The sequence below is a fragment of the Anguilla rostrata genome, chromosome 1 (assembly GCF_018555375.3).
Source record: "Anguilla rostrata isolate EN2019 chromosome 1, ASM1855537v3, whole genome shotgun sequence".
Lineage (NCBI taxonomy): Eukaryota > Metazoa > Chordata > Actinopteri > Anguilliformes > Anguillidae > Anguilla > Anguilla rostrata.
This window is the reverse complement of record NC_057933.1, coordinates 63,142,784-63,159,724: the sequence shown is the minus strand read 5'-3', so window position 1 is coordinate 63,159,724 and position 16,941 is coordinate 63,142,784. Positions and strand designations below refer to the sequence as shown.

At 39.8% G+C, this 16,941-nt stretch overlaps 1 protein-coding gene across 2 annotated transcripts in view; it reads left to right on the top strand.

Moving 5' to 3' along the window:
* The first annotated feature begins 3,883 nt into the window (after positions 1-3,883).
* Positions 3,884-16,941, top strand: part of creb5b (cAMP responsive element binding protein 5b) — a 58,688-nt gene continuing 45,630 nt past the window's right edge. The window contains exons 1-5 of one of the 2 annotated variants that reach the window (XM_064348464.1): positions 3,884-3,976; positions 9,923-9,988; positions 11,302-11,395; positions 14,038-14,159; positions 16,663-16,817. In XM_064348464.1, the coding sequence (XP_064204534.1) occupies positions 9,935-9,988; positions 11,302-11,395; positions 14,038-14,159; positions 16,663-16,817 (425 nt within the window). In that variant the 5' untranslated portion in view covers positions 3,884-3,976; positions 9,923-9,934. Of the gene's footprint in view, positions 3,977-4,278; positions 4,605-9,922; positions 9,989-11,301; positions 11,396-14,037; positions 14,160-16,662; positions 16,818-16,941 lie in introns of those variants that run through there. The other variant, XM_064348472.1, reaches the window with a different exon arrangement.

Sequence of the window (16,941 nt, the reverse complement as noted above, 5' to 3'; positions counted from 1 at the left end):
TAAATTATTATTGCAAAATCCTTCAAAATAAGTGTTCTCAACAAATATATATATTATTTCTAATGTTCTAAAGTTCTAATGTCTGTTGTTAATCTCAATAATTCATTGGGTGAATCAGAGCATCCTTGAAGACTGATAAGTAGTAGTGCATGTTTTAAGACTCCATGAGTGAATCAGCAAGATGAGGACAGACGTCAGGTTACAAGTGGTTACAACTTCCTGTTTTGAAGGGTTTCCATAGAAACCCATATTAGTGCACACAAATAGAGCAACAGTGAGTCAGACAACCCGTTCATTTAATCTGGTGGCTGCACTACTTTGTGAGGTCATCAAAACATTACGGCAATAGTAAACGCTTTGATTTAGTTGAAGCACAGAAGTCAAAGGTCACTTTATAATTATAAGGATACAATATTCTATAAACAGTGTAAGCCAGCTTGATAGAGTTATATTCTACACTAGATAAATACATTTATCAGCATCATTATCATCATCACCATATAGTTATGGGCAGGCTGAGGAATAGTTATAGGGCTATGCAATGTTATAGGGCTGGGGCAGGTTGTGGGACATATTGGGAATGTTGCAGTATTTCATTTTATTGCATTTATCCATTTGGATATTTTTCACATATTTATTGCAATAGAAATGATAATATCCAGTTACAACAGAACATAGCATTTCTTATTTTATAGCGATACATGTGCAATATCTTCATGAACTTGAATATTTCATGCATAAAGGAAATAAATATAAAACCAGAAAATAAATGTGAAATGTCTATGTCTTGCTAATGTTATAAATGAGTCACAGCCATAACTCTGGGGTTCAGGAATAACCCTGCCATAAACCAAATTTATTTATATCACATTTTATCACTGTAAAATTGGCTAAGGCTTTAAGAGATAAACACATGAAAACCGTGATCAGACACAGTTCCAAGCTGTGCAAATCAAAAGCAAATAATTATTTTCCTAAAGAAATGGTAGGAATAAACAGACACTAATGTAATCCAATTCCTTGGGTATTTTTGTTCTGTATCATGTGAATGTGTTGGCCATGTATCAAGCTTTGCCCCTTTCCTTATAGGAGAAATCAAAGGAGAAATCAAATCTAAATTGTAAACCCAAAGAGCCATTCATTCAGGGCTCTTAATTGAGTTAGTTACTCCCTTGCTGATATGGGTAATCACTTAACTCACTACAAACTGGTGTAAAATTATCGTTTATATAACAAGGAATGACCTTTTCTGCATTTTATTTTTGTGGTTTCCACTGCACATTCCTTTTCTGTCCTTATGTCCCCAGTCCCCTGCCTATTCAACGAGCATGGTCCCTTTAGCTATGGTAACATCTTGACATTAGAAAGTCTTAGCTTTTCGTGAGTAGATTCATTGTCAAAAATGCAAAAGATTGCAAAACAGGGCTAACGTTAAGCTGCAAATCATGAAAATCTCTGCACTACTGTAAGAAATTATATTAAATATGCACAACGTGCTTTCTCACATTTATTAGATTATATTATTAGGGAATATTATGATGTCTAACAAATGCAGTAAAGTCCATAAGTATTTGGACAGTGACATAAGGCATTGTATTTGAAAATAAACAATTTGCTTTAATACACAGGTATTTCTATCCATACTGGATGAGCTATGTAGGAAAGGCTGCCCTTTTTGGGGAACCAAAAGTAATTGTATAATTGCTTGCTCAGCTGTTTCTTGGCCAGCTGTGTGTTGTTGCATCATTAGTCCATTCACAAGAAAGCTAACAAAAGGTCTAGAGTTGATTCTAGGTTTGGAATTTGTATTTTGAGTCTGTTGATGTTGTCTCTCAACACGACGGCCAAATAAATGTCATTGCCAGTAAGATGGGCCATTATGTGATGGAAAAATAAAAAAAAATCAATCAGAGACATAGCCAAAACACAGGGTGGGTAAAAATCAACTTTGGTGCATCGTGTAGAAGTAAGAAGGCATTGGTGAGCTCAGCAATAGCAAAAAACCTGGTACCTCACAGACAATCACCGCAGTGGATGATCTAAGAATACTTTTGATTGCGTAAAACCTCTTGAACAGATCAAGAACACTCTCCTGGATATAGGCATAGATGTATCAAAGCCTAAAATAAAGCTAAAACTACACCAACATAACCTCAGAGGGTTCACTGCAAGATGCAAACCACTGGTAAGCCTCAAGAACAGAAGGTCCAGGTTAGAGTAAGCTAAAAACTGGTTAAAAAAACAATAGAGTTCTGGAACAGACTCTTATAGACAGAAGAGATGAATATTAACCTGTATCAAAATCATGGAAAGACAAAACATGTGCAGATAAGAAGTGATCATGATCCAAAGCACCCCCTATCTTTAAAACATGGTGCAGCTAGTGTTATGGCTTGGGCATATATGGCTGCCACTGCAACTGGCTCACTTGTATTTATTGATGATGAAGTGTACATAGAAATCTGCTAAAGCATCCAATGAGTTTTCAGGGACAATAGGTGGAATGTTATTAACTGACAAGACTGAAGAAAATCTCCCAAAACAAACAGAAACTAAAGATGGCTGCACTACAGGCCTGGCAGAACATCATCAGATACCTAGTGTCTGGTGATGTCTATGGGTCGCAGACTTCAGGCAGCCATCGATTGCAAAGAATATGCAATCAAGTACTAAATATGACATATTTATTTAACAGCATGTTCATTTGCCCAATTAAGTTTTGAAATGGGGGACTATACATTAAAAGTGCTGTAATTCCCACATGAATTACTGGATATGGATGTAAATACCCTAATAGTTAAGCTGACAGTTGGTACTTTAACATCATATTCATTGTTTAATTTCAAATCCAATGTGCTGGAGTATAGAGCCAGAACAACAAACTGTGTCACTGTCCAGATACTTATGGATTGTGCTGTGTAAAATGATATTCACATCACCACCATTTTGTCTCAGATCTAGAATCAATTGAGCCCTGATGTGTGATCAGATAATGAACATAAATAGAATGAATGGAGATCTGAACAGCTATTTCCCAGCTAATTGCTATTTTATTTTGGACATAGAATACAAATGTCAAAATAAAATGAGGATGTTTGTTTTAATATATTATATGTTTTACAATATATTTACTTGTAGGCCAAACATAATTTAAAATCTATATCATAGCTAATAAAAAATCGTTTTCTAGAACTAATCTAGCCTCTATAACGTCGTTGGACGGATGGAGCACTTTGACTTTACCTGCATTACATTACGTCTATCTGGAAATTACCTCAAATAATCCAACTCTTTGTCTCTGAAATAGCATCTCTTAAATCCAACACGCAGAAGTCGAAATAATCCCGCCAATTATTTATTTACTCAGGACAGTTTCATTATTCATTATTTGCAAGGTTCCTGCAAGCCATTAGTAGGCTAATTTAAAGGACAGACAGCTTTCTCAGACTCCGACGTCTTAATTTTATCCTGGGCAAGGGTCTGAGCAGGCAGGGTGTCAGTACTCCGAAGCAACGCACACTTCAACTCCCTGCGTGTAAACTTGTTGCTTTAGCCTACCTGTTTTCCCTAATAATTTTCAAAAATAAATAGAACAAGCAATTCATGTAACTGAGCCGCTGAAACTCAAAACTTTATATACATAATGAAAACACCTGGGCTCACATCAAGATCAATGCCTGTCTGAAACGCTTCTCCTCCGTTTGAGTCCAGTGAAAGCCAGTCAGACAGCTGTTGGCGCGGCCCACCGGGCGGCAACATCCACCTCAAGCCCCGTTGTCCCGGTGCTTGCGGTTTTCTAGCCCCGCCTCGCTCGCCCCGCCTCCAAACGGACCGCAATGATTTAGAAGTTCAGGAATCCCACGTGACGTCACCACAGGGTGATGTAATGCTTCTCTAAATAGAACGTATTGTAATCTTTTCTCAGTCCAACGTGGTTCCTTCTCTAAGTGTGCCGCTTCTTCTGTACACTTGTTTGGTAAGTTATTAAAACTATTTTCCAGCACGCAAAACACTTATTGCGCAATGTAAACGTGCATTCGTCAGTTGTTAGCGAAGTTTATTTCTTTACATTGAGATTTTGTTCGCTACAGTAAAATATTAACAACCCACTCTGTTATTCTTGTAAATGTTCAATAACAGATTGCTGTAGACAGTAGCTTTCTATATGGGCTTTAGGGCTAGAATTTTCGACAGCGTATCTTGATGTTTGTAATTAAGTTTACAGATTGCACCCTTTCTGTAAAGCTGCGAAACGTTTAGCTTGTAGCCTAACGTTGGTAAGCGCACTTCGTTCGGAATTGTTTTTCTTTTCTGTTTTGGGAGGGGGCGTGTTTATTTTCTTCCAAAATTTGTTTGCAAGCTAAATTTCTGTGTTGACTGGAGTCAGCCCACTGTTACCATTCAGTGTTGAAGAAGTTGTCAAGACAAGTGCTTCTCTCAAGTGAAGGGGTGTCAGGTACGCTACTGTCATCTCGCGTAGGCTAGTACTATCTCGAAGACTAACCCGCGAAGTTCCACTCCAGCCGAGCGCACTGGGAATACGACAGGCTTCGCCAACAGCCTATGTGCGGTGTATTGCGTTTGTTGGGATACTGTGAACCGAGGTGAGTTCGTCGAATTGGAATCAATCCCCCGACATACCGAGAAGTTCTGGCATCCCAGCGATCTCGTGCAGGAACAGGTTCTTTCATCGGTAGAAGTGTTTCTGCTTAGTGTTATATGAAAAACCGGCGGGGTTAGACATGCAGTCCTTGCAGTAGGGTACTGTTATCGGCAGACAAGTGCAGACCTTGGCATCCATCGGGCTTCTTACTGCCCCCCCCCCCCCCCCAAATATCTCTCATATGCTGAAAACATTTCGAAATATTGTTGCTCAAATATTGATTCAGTTATATGCTATGTGACATTGTCTTGATATGCATACGTTGAGATGAGAACGTATGTTTACTGTAAATAAGAATTATACATCTGAGCATTACGTCATGCTGCAGGCCAGTCGGAGTATTTGATTAACCACCGGAGATATTGAAGGGTTCAGGCGATGTGCTGACGAAGCACTCGGGCGCTTAAAAGCCCACGGTGTTTTAATCTGGAGTCTCAAAGTTTGAATGATCGCATGTCCGGCCCGATTTGCCGCTTAAAATGTTTATCTTTAGCTGTACAAGTTGAAAACATAGCTGCATACTCTGATCAAGATTTATTTTTCATTCTGTAGAAGAGGCTGTATATCCGTAGGATAAACAGCTTGATCAGTTAAATTTGCCATAGGCTATTTGTACGTAAAGGTCATCCCTGACGTATCTAAATCTCCCAAAAGATTGCAGAGCGAATAATAATAATAATAATAATAATAATAATAATAATAATACTCTGATTCCGCCATAAATGAAGAGCCAAAGGTGTTTAGTTTACGGTTAGGAGACAACTTGTTGGAACCTGTAGTTAAACCTACATTTAATTTAGGATTCAGAAATCACGGAAACCGAGATGATTAGGACTAAACCTGGAACTATTCACGCAAATCGTTATTTTCATAATCAGCATTTTCATACGGCATACTGTATATAAAGTTGGGGACAACTGGAACATATTAGAACAGTACAGGCTACGCTGGGGAGTGAAGAAGCCCATTTATAATGGCTAGTCCCGTAAAATGATTGTGAGGTGTGATATGTCGAAATTATATAGGCTACAAATTATTAACTACTACGGTAAGATAGATATACAAATAAGAGTTGTTCAGTTGCTCTAGTCGTTTTAAAAGTTCCTCGAGCATACCCCAGAACAGTACCACCCATATTAGGGAGACACTTATTCTATAACAAACAAAAATGCTATAATTCTAACCTACGTCAGGTGACGCCGGAAATGTTAAACTGTGTCATTAAAGACAGAAACAGTGAATCATTTACTGTTGCACACAAGCTTTCGCAAACAAGTCCATTCTTGCTGTGTTAGATTCAAACCAATAAATCAGTAGACCTCTACCCGCGCCATAATCTGTGCAATCCAACAATGGGAAGAAAATCTACTGCAAATCCAGCTAGTCATTGATTGGAAATATTTATTGCTGCAGGCTACTTTAAAAATGATCATTTAATGGACTAGGTAGGCTATGGCGACAGCAACAAAATAAACGGCCTTTAGGCCTACTACGACAACAAAATAAGGTTTAACCTTTAGGATACAACTTGACCCTCCATATAACGAATTCCATTTGTATATTGACACATTACTGAGTACTGTACATTCAACTGCTTTTAAGTTATCTACTAGTTAGATCATGTTTATAATAAATGAGAAATCACATGGGCTAATAGCAATGTTATGCAAATGTATTTTCTTTGAATCATGCAAATTAACATTTGATGTGTTAAATATATTTTTGAAGAAAGTAATTGGAAAATCTTATATATTCAGTAATTCTTTTACTTATAGAGACCCTTGGGTGTACACACTGGACATGCTAGGTTTTACAATAGAGAACCTGACTCGCGATGCCCATATAAGATGTGAAATTGGAACTTTAAAACCAGGCTCAATTTTGTTTAAAATACTTGTCAGCCCCTGTAAAAAAAAATATTAATTGTTTTCACAGAAAACTATGAGCATTTGAGCATTTGTCACAAACTGGGCTTTAAATAATATAAAGACTATATCTCTCTGCTGAAAAGCTGCTTCTTCAGTACCATTATAGTTTTATGGGAATATGAATGGACATAATATAGAGAGAATTGCACATATTTCAAAGGCCATATTTAGAAGTGAGTTCTATGGGAACATTCTGTTTATTGTCTGCATGTTTTTTACATGACCATTTCTTCCTGTTCACATGGGCCATGTATTAACAAGTGAGACTCCCTGTTCGATCCCTGTGAAATGCAGAGGAAGGCTTCTGTCACTGTAATATTGCTACTTAGTCAATTAATAGTAATTGGTATGAGAGTCTCACACACAACTGAAAATATAGTTTAAACATTTACATAACCTGTTTGAATCCCACAATGAAAAACTGATGGTTTTCTTTTTAACAGGTAAATTCGACATGATTATTGGGTACGCTGACTGACACTGATTCAGTGCTAAATCTGTGTAAATTTAAAGAGGCTCTTTCTGCCCTTTCTCACTTTCCCAGGAGTTCCATCAGTGTGCGTGCACACACGCGCACACACACACACACACACACACCAAGTCCAGCTCTAAGCCTCAGGGCTCGGTGTGATCGCACCTTGAACTTGCGCCGTGGAACGGTTCGCGGAGCCGAAAGATTTGGGTTGCAGCACAAGTTTGTGCTTGTCTCCGGCACCTCACCATACTGTTTGAATTCTAATTTGAACCTGCAGAATTCCTCTCCGGCCTCTCCTGAAATTGTACTCCAGGCCTTAATCCTGGACTTCTTTCACATGAGGACTCACTTACTGTGTAATGTAACCAAATTTCCTCTGCTTAACCAAAACATAAGCATTAAATAACAGCCAAGTCCCCTATTGCAGGTGGGGCCAGGTAGCACAGCGGCCATGTGGTAATTGTCAATGATAGAAACTCTTTGAGCAGCTCGTGTGATATCTCTTACGAAATTCATTGCTTATGGACATTTTGAAATGATGACAAGGACAGGGTAATGTGATATTCATAAATTTAAGAGGCAAATTTAATAATTATCACCTTCTTTTTGTGCGGTGTTAAGTAATAAGGGTAATCACCATCCTTTTCTTCATAGAATATATTGGAGAAAGAAAGTTAAATCGTTCTATTTTTTTGTCTGGACTAAAATTGCAGAAATATATGCAGCACAGTTCATGGATCACTAGTCACGGCAAACACTGCCTCGTTGCCACTCACACACAAAGAAATTAGAATAATCATCTTAGCATTCAGGAAAATTCACTGGAATAATTTCTATATTCAGAGTGACGCACTAGTTCCATGTTAACCACCAGAGAAAAACACCAAGACCATTTTAACATTCAGAATGAGTGATAGAAAACTGTATGCGTTCAAAGACTTTGCAACTAGGCCAGAGTGCTGGAAGAGATGATTGTACTGACTTTATTGATAGACTAAATACTAAAATCTTTGTGCTGCTATGTGAATGTGGAGTCAGGTTAAGATTTTAATTTCTCACATTTTTAACATGCGTTAAGTTTGGACACTTATTTTTTGTTTGTTTTTGTGCGAATAGGCGACCGTCTTCTCGAGGCATAGCCTTTGGAACAGGGTGAGAAGCTCACCATGTGCAATAAGGAGTCTCTGTCCATTTGTCAGTCACTGTCTGCTGAGTATCTATGGTATCCTGAAGCTCTGTACTGATTTTTAAAATGCAAATCAATTACTTAAGAAAGTGTCGCAACCTGTTGTGTTTCTGTTGTGATTGTGAATGTGTGTTTTTCTGTGTGCATGCATCCATATATACGCGTGTGCGTGTATAAAGTGCCCTACTGCTCTTTTGAGATAGAATAAGTGTTCTGCTTTCAGCTTTGACTTTAGTCAAGAATAAAAAATCCCGCATTACAGCAAAGTGCTGCATATTGCTTGGTGAAAAAGATTAGTCTTGAGAGACACCACACGACCATCACCTGTCTGAGTGTATGCTGACGGAGTGACTTACAGCCATAATGCTCTGAGCATTTGTGGGGCTTAGTGCAATAGAATATGAATGACCAGATGAGGGAATATAAGCTGGAGATAGAAACCTGCCTTGACCTTTGACCCTGCCCAACAGGCATGACACCGATGAGGTTTTGCTTAACATGAGACCATGTTTGAACATAAGAGAAGAAATGCTGTTTTAACTGGCAAAAATCTTTACATCATGCAAACAGAATTGGCAGGTATACTGCTAAATAGGCTAATGGAATCATTTCAGTATGTCCAGTTTTTTTTGGGTGGGGGGCGATGTCTCTTTCTGAAACTATACAGTCACTCAGTACATTAAGCGAGTATCGTTACAGACTTACTCTAAAAGTTTTTTTGTTTTGTTTCTCAATACATTCCCCCATTATTTCTGTATACAGAATATCTTTGTTGTCCTGTTGGTAGATTGACGGTCACAGATATGTAGGTTAAACTGAAGTAGACAATTAGCTGAGTTTTCCTTGAAACTCTCCTTTGCTCACTTTGAGGCAATTGTTTATGTTTCTTGCGGGGTTGTTCCTGGAAGTGAGGGGCATGGAATAGTTTGTGCTAAATGTGAACTCTTCACAGTTAAATGTCTTCAGAGTTAAATCAACTGTTACAGAGTTCTTATTTGTCCACTATGGCCAGAGTGGACTCATATAAACTCGGTTTGAGTTGAATTAACACTGGACCGTTTACCGTCTTACTGGTATCATCATCACTAGAATTCCCTCTCACGCTGAGCTCATGAGACCTGCATCTGATCCCAGTGGCGTGTGACACTACGAAAAACTGCAGTGCACTGTGCAGAAGAACGTACTTTACTTACATTCGACTCCTTGCACTTGATGTCTAGTGTTGAATCTGGTCGCCAAACACTAAGCAGTCATTTAATCTTATTGTGGTTATGAATATTAGTTTGTGTGTGACAATATGTGTTGCGCGCAACCTCTTGTGTTCATCTTTTGTTCTTTGTTTCTCAGTGAAATTCAGTCTAGAGCAGAAGCACACCCTGTGAGCCAATCTGTCAAAAACACACTATTCAGGTTTTGTATTGATGTACCTAAAATTATGGCGATGATGTTTGGTAATCGAGTCACTGCAAACATTTTCTCGGGGTCGTTTTCTCAGCCTGTGAAAGGCTGGCGCATTTCAGCCTCTTTTGAAAGGAGGGAGTGGAAAGTAGAAAGGAAGAACGGCGCACTACATCATTGCGCGATCGGCAAAGACAATGTGAAAACATCTCAGCCTTTCCCTGGAAGGCAAACTTACAACTTGGGCTCTTCTCTGTGTTGTCTTTATTCAGGCAGTGGCAGTGATGAACTCGGAGCAGGAAAGGCCGTTTGTGTGCAGCGCCCCGGGCTGTTCTCAGGTCAGTACCAGGATACAATGCTGTGGATGTGTCAGTAACCCCGTGAAAAAGAGGCTGCCGCACTCGTTGAAGACAGAACAGAGTTACATGGAGTGCAGTGAAATGCAAGCCCGTGCGCAAAGGTCATTCCCTCGCTGATGTTTTCCATTTACCGTGCTGTGTGCGCAAATGTATATATTTAATGAAGTCATCGTGTGAACACGAGGATGTAAGTCTTTCACTCGGACTGGAATATCTCATTAAAAACAAAACTTGTTGTATCACGCATCAGAACTTTCTGAAATTCATTTTCAGAAAATTATTTTACACTTTAATTGTTGGTGATGAAAGAAAAAAAATGTGGTATTTCAAGAAAAAAACTAAACTGATGATTCTGTGCCATTGGATTTTACCTGACCTACATTGGAACACTAAAAGGTTATTTCAGCCATTTGAATTAACCTTTTAATAAAATTAAATTATTAAATTATTATTTTATTATAACCTTTTTATTATCCACTGAAGGCTGATTACTGTTAACTCTTTCCAACATAAAGCAAGTGTGTGTATTTCTTAAATATAAAAATATTTGAGATTAGTTTTCTTATCATGCTGTGGTAGACATAGCACTTGATGTTCATTGAAAATGCATGTTTCTTTTTGTTTTGAAGATGTCCTGGCAGATAAAACCTATCTGCAGAGCAATCCAGTTTAATCTATCTGTGTCTTATCAAAACTGTGCAAGTATCCAATGAAAAAACTATTTCTCTAATTGTAACTTGGTTCTGAGAACCCAATCTTGTTAAAGGTGCCCTCTTTTGGACTCTCCTCTCTTGGACATAGACTGTAGGGTGATTGCCAGTTCTGCTAATTTCACAGTTTTTTTCTATTTACTTATAGGCATATACAGTGCGCATAATTACATTATCTTTATACATTGAAAATAGTCAGTTGATGCAAAAAATATTATAATCAGGCCTTCAAATGTAATGAAGGTAGTGCAAACAATGTATGCATTTAATACTATTACTATGACCATCATCATCATCATTGTCCTTCTCCTCATCATCATCATTATAAGCAATAACAGTTTCTCCACACAGTACCATAAATATAAAACTATATGCTGCACAGAGCTTATACCGATAATGCAAGGATTACTGCACTGATAATGCCCATTGTGAGGAATTCCCCTTTAGATCCTCTTAGTAGAGAGAGACCCAGGGCCCTGGGCTAAGACAGAAAAGCAGCAAGAAGCATCACAGCTCTGTGAGCTTTTCCCACTCCTCAAGCATACTTACAACATTAATTCTGACAATCTCTATGTTCTGCAGAGATTCCCAACAGAGGATCACCTGATGATTCATCGGCACAAACATGAGATGACCCTCAAGTTCCCCTCCATAAAGAATGACAACATGCTGTCAGGTAGGAAAGAGACCTTCTTTATCCTTAAATGTCCCTGCTCTTAAGGGTATGTGTAATATTGTTTCTGGTGCTTTGAAAGGGGATTTCAGCTCTCAGTCTCCCTCTCCATCTTTTTGTTCTGTGTTTGAGTGTGTGTCCGTGCCCCTATCTCTGCAAATTTTGGGGAACAGGGAGACATGGAAATATGGCTAAAATTAATAAAGGTTTCACCCCTTTATTTGTTTTTAATTAATGCTGGAGGGCAAAGCAGTTTTCTTAGGGTAAGGTTTTGTAGTACTCAATGGAGAATTTTGTGCCTACAATAATATTTCTCTTCCCCCACTGCAGCATGCAACCAGATCCCTCTTATCACTGCATTCCCCTGTCGCTCAATCAGAGCTATGGCTGGGAAGGGGCCAGGGGGTGGGGGGTGGGGGTGGGATGAGGATGGTTATAGACCCTCACTATGGTTTGAAGTAGAGGGGTGACAAACAATTAATCTGCAATGATAGATTCATAGAAAATGGTCATTTTAAAATAACAGGATAGGTGCATTCAAGCAGCTATTTGATGGCTTTTACTGTTGCACTGCGCTTTCACTGGGACTTGGGGAAGGTGTATTATACAGTCTGACTTGCACAGGTTTGTGGGATACTGTGTCCACAATTCCTCCAGCAGACACGTCTGTTACTCTGGAAACAGGCGACTAACATATGTAAACATAATCTTGACCTTTTAGCATTTATGCCACGATCCCACTGGAGTTTGTTGTCAATAAAAAGCATTTAAGGAAATTTTAACCCTAATAAGAAGTGACTGGATATCTGCGCAAACTGTCAGGCTCTGATTTAGATGGAGGAGGTTAGACTCAACAGTGTTCTGATCTTATCCCATTCTGTGACCTTTGAGGTGGTGTTATTATCAGACCTAGAGTCAGAGGGTGTATGAATAGTGCTGAAATACGTGAATGGTGTTGCTGAGGGTGATATTACTGGTCTAGGCTCTGGATATGATCGGGCCAGAAGAGAATAAGTGACAGCAAATGTTCTTACACAGCATATATTTGTTGATGATAGCTCTGGGACAAAGCTACACAGAGCTAAATAAAATGGTCCAAGAAGACACGGAATAAAAAGAAAGGGTAAAGACCTGTGGGATCCACGGTGCTTTTGTTTTTAGTCTTTGAGGGTGAACTTTAGTGCTGCTGTAGGGCTGAGTCTGGATTCCGTATTGACGGGCTGTGGTGTGTTTAGATGCTGTGATTCCATCCACTTCATTATTTATACTCCTTGGAGTGGAGGATCAGATTCCCAGAGTGCGCGTCCTTCTTCTTAGGTTTCTGAGTCACAGTGCGCTGTACCTCTTTAAAGACTGAGACTACACGACTCTGGACATAGCACCTTATGTTTCTAAAGTAAAGAGTTAACACCATCATCCATCTAAGGAGTGTAGCGTTAGCATTACTCTGTATCTCTCCACAGGGAATTACATGTGCATGCTAGCTCGATACATCGCTACTCTGTATTCACCCATTGGCCATATAATGTGGCCCGTCTCTCTTTACTTAGAGAAACGTAATCTGTTATAACATAACTCTACCTATTGAATGAAAGTTTAATTGTACCATACCACTCATAAATAAGAGATGTAGTGAATATGGTATCTTGCCACTTTAATGAGGTTTAACACCCTACCCTATCTCTGCAGTAATATCAGCTAATAGTGCGCTGTGTATATTGAGAGGAAAAATATTGCTCTCCACTTTTAAGCTGACAACATTGATACAACCTGTTCACAGATAGAGTGGCTCTGGCTAATGTCAGGCCTGCAGAATGCTGTCACAGACAGACCTCTTTTAACTACAGAATATTGTTGCAGTCAGAGCCCTAAATGGGTAATGTTGCCTGTACAACTCGTGTTATTACAGATAAAGGAATAACTGTAGTAGAATGTTATTGCTGATATAACTCTAAAGCCAATGTTGAACTCCAAAATGTAGTGTTGTGACTACAGCTCATGTTGCTACAGATAGAACATTAGAGTGTTGTTATAGACAGAACTCCTAAGTGTAGAATGTTGCTGTAGAAGGAACTCTAACTTTGGAATGTTGTTGCAGATGGAACGTCTAACTGTAGAATGTTTTTTCACATCGTAATAGAAAGTTGTTGCAGATGGAACGTCTAACTGTACCGTGGGTGCAGATAGTGCGGGAATGTTGTTGCACAGAGCGTCTGACTGTAGAATGTTGGTATAGATGGAACTGCCAACTGTAGAATATTATTGCAGGTATGACTGCAGTAATATGGCACATTGTCCAAAATGCACAATGTGCCATTGCTGATATGACTCAAACTTAAGAATGTTACTGCCAACTGTACTCTAACTAGAAAGTGTTGATGCCGGCCTCAGATTGAATCCCCAATTGGGCCACAGTATGAACATTCGATATTAAGTTTGTTTTTAACCTCTGAAGTGAACTTGATCTCTAAACCATGTGTCAGGCTTTAGCCTGTTTGAAACACAATGCCCTCTAACCCCATCCTCTGACTTGAGGGATGCAGCTTAAAAAAGTAACCCTAGATAAAGCATTAAATAGACATAGTATCACTCGGTGTTAAGGGGTAGTGCTGTGTTTCACTTAAGTCTCTCTGCTGGCTTTTCAGACCAGACGCCGACGCCCACACGGTTCCTGAAGAACTGCGAGGAGGTGGGGCTCTTCAGTGAGCTGGACTGCTCCATCGAGCAGGAGTTCCGCAAAGCGCAGGAGGAGGAGGACAGCAAACAGGTGAGAGCCACCGAGTGCGCCCTGCACAGTCGCCACCAAACGACAGTGATGATTATGAGATCTTCTTGAAAGGCTAACATATTCCATGGGTGAAAGTCAGACTGTACAGTCTGGTAGCAAACAATTATAGGGCCGGATGATACACAATTTGTCTCCTCTGTCAGCATAGCCTGTGCCAGCATAGCCTGACCCAAATCCACCCAGCACCCTCTGTTAGCTGCTCAGTCAGTCAGTCAGTCAGTAACTCCAGATATGGGGATTGACTAAGCTTATGTCACTTTGTTCTTTGGGATGTGGGTCCTAGCCCATTGCAAGAAGTAATGTTTGGAAAAAAATTCAAAAAAAGGAGTCCAATCCAGTGCATCTCAGATAAAGGACAATGTAAGATTGCAAAGAGGAAAAAGTCTGGAGCACACAGATGCAAAATATACCCTTTAATGGTGCAAAATAAAACTAAAAACATATTAGGGTGGCATCGGTATTGGTGGTATCTCTGAGCACTCTGGCTAAAAGCTGCAAGGCTTGTGTGGTATCCACCAGTACACTGCTGATCTGTGGGCTTCTAACCTATACAGCAGTAGCCTGCTGACCGCTCGTCCGATGTCTGCTTACCTCATGTCTGTGGGAGGCGTGTTTAGTTTCCCTGGTTTGACCAACTGATACGCGGGTACTCCAGCGTTAGGGTCGTCTGGGTTTAGTTCACCTGTGTTTAGCTCACTTGTCTGGGTGGCTGAGGGTGGGGGAGGACTGCACTGTCAGCAGCAGGCAAGATGAGACAGGACTCTGATTGCTGGGCTCAGGGGAACACAGGAAAGAGCAGTAGCTGACAGGTTTCCAGGTTGATGAATAGTTTCCATCAAGCAGGAAAATAGCGCAGCATTTTCAGTGTAAAATCAAGTCTGATTTTTTTGTAGTACTTTTAACTCTAACAGAGTGCACGTAACCTCTAGCGGACTCACATACGCTGAGTTAATGTAACACTGAGAATTTCTGTTGTGCGGGCTAATTTGGGCCTGTGAATAAGGATGATGTTCCTTTCACAAATTGTTTATAGCTGAGTAAAATCAGTCTACCCACATCGGTACTCCCTTTCTGTAGTGCTGAAAGTTTATATGTTATATAACATATCCAGAAGAGTTTCCAGCGTTGATATTACTTGCACCTGTGTGATCAAAAAATGTTTTTTATGCTGAGATGGATTCAGTGGTAAAATGGGAAAGCCAAGGAAATGTCAGCTACTGCACAAAAAGAAAGGAGCTCTTTTTATCTAAGGAGAAATACAATTGGATCAGGAAGGAACTCATGTAAAAACACACATACACACACACGCACACACACACAGTCTTTACTATCAGAATAGGAAGTGTTTGATTCTGGAGCCATTCCTCAGAGCTGGGTGATACAATGCAATATATATATATAGTAATAAAGTAAACCCAGGATACACCTGAGCAAAACACTCAAAACACAAATGATGTCACTCAATAATTAATGCAATCTATAAAACTTCTTTAAAAAAGTATATTAATCCTTAACATATACAACTATATTATTATTATTATTAGTAGTAGTAGTAGTAGTAGTAGTAGTAGTAGTAGTGGTAGTAGTAGTCATTTTTATAGTTTTGAGTTCATTCAAAACGATTTTATATTTATAGAATTTCAAGTCATTTGGTTGAGATGGAATGAAGCTGGGTGACGGGAAAGAGTCAGACTGGCACATGGCGATCAAGGGGCTAGTGTGGGTGTTTTTGCACCATCCTCTTTTTTCCGTTTATGAATTAGTCCAATCGGTTCCTCAGTTTAGTTTTAGATGAGAAACACATATTACCTACCTTTCAATATTTGATTGCAAGTTTATGTTGGGTAAATACATCAATGTAAATACACTATATACTAATAATTAATTAATTGGACAGTTAAGTCGGGGTAATTGATTGGAACAAAATCCAGCATCGACACTAGTCCTTTTGGAAATTTGAACTACAGTCCCCTTTGTAGGTGCTCAGATGATCTCCCTCACTTTCCTGCAAGGTTTATCCTGGAGAATGCATGTTACCTAATTCACTATCGCATATTAAGAGTGCCAGTCATGAAGGTGGCTGTAAAACAACTAAAAAAAGCTGTTGGAAAGCTACGCAGTGTAATATTTTACATAGGTAGCACTTTAACTGAAAGGCAAGCTGGCATCCCCGTGATTCAATGAGGGGATCATAAATAACACGCAGACTTTGTCTCATTTGCAGTACACTCCTCTATCCAGGTCAGTCCTGGAGGTTATTTCCAGTGACGTCACCAAAATGATATAAACAGAAGACAGCAGCGTGACAAGTGATCTAAGCATGAACAAGAAAGGATGTCGAGATTTAAACACTAATAATTTTGCCATTTAGCAGCAGGAATTGTGGGATGGACGGATTGATGAGCTGTTTCGCTGGCTGTACTGTTGCTATCACTCTATTTTTAGTGATTCAGTGGCACCTGCGTTCTCCTCTTCTCCCCAGAACATTTCTCTTCAAGGGTCAGCAAGCCAGAACCAGCACCAGCCCCACCCCCGCATGACGAACCACGACAGCAGCATCGTGATCCAGCCCGCACTGCCCTCGCCCCAGTCCAGCTCCGTCATCACCCAGGCCCCCTCCACCAACCGACAGATAGGGTGGGTCCCCCTGTGTCTGTGCTGTACACACCTCTGCGAGCAGCTGTCTCTGTGATGGCTGTCACCCTGTGGCTGTGTCGTTCTGTCACCTTTTCACCTGGCTGAGAGAGCTGACCTCTCTGCA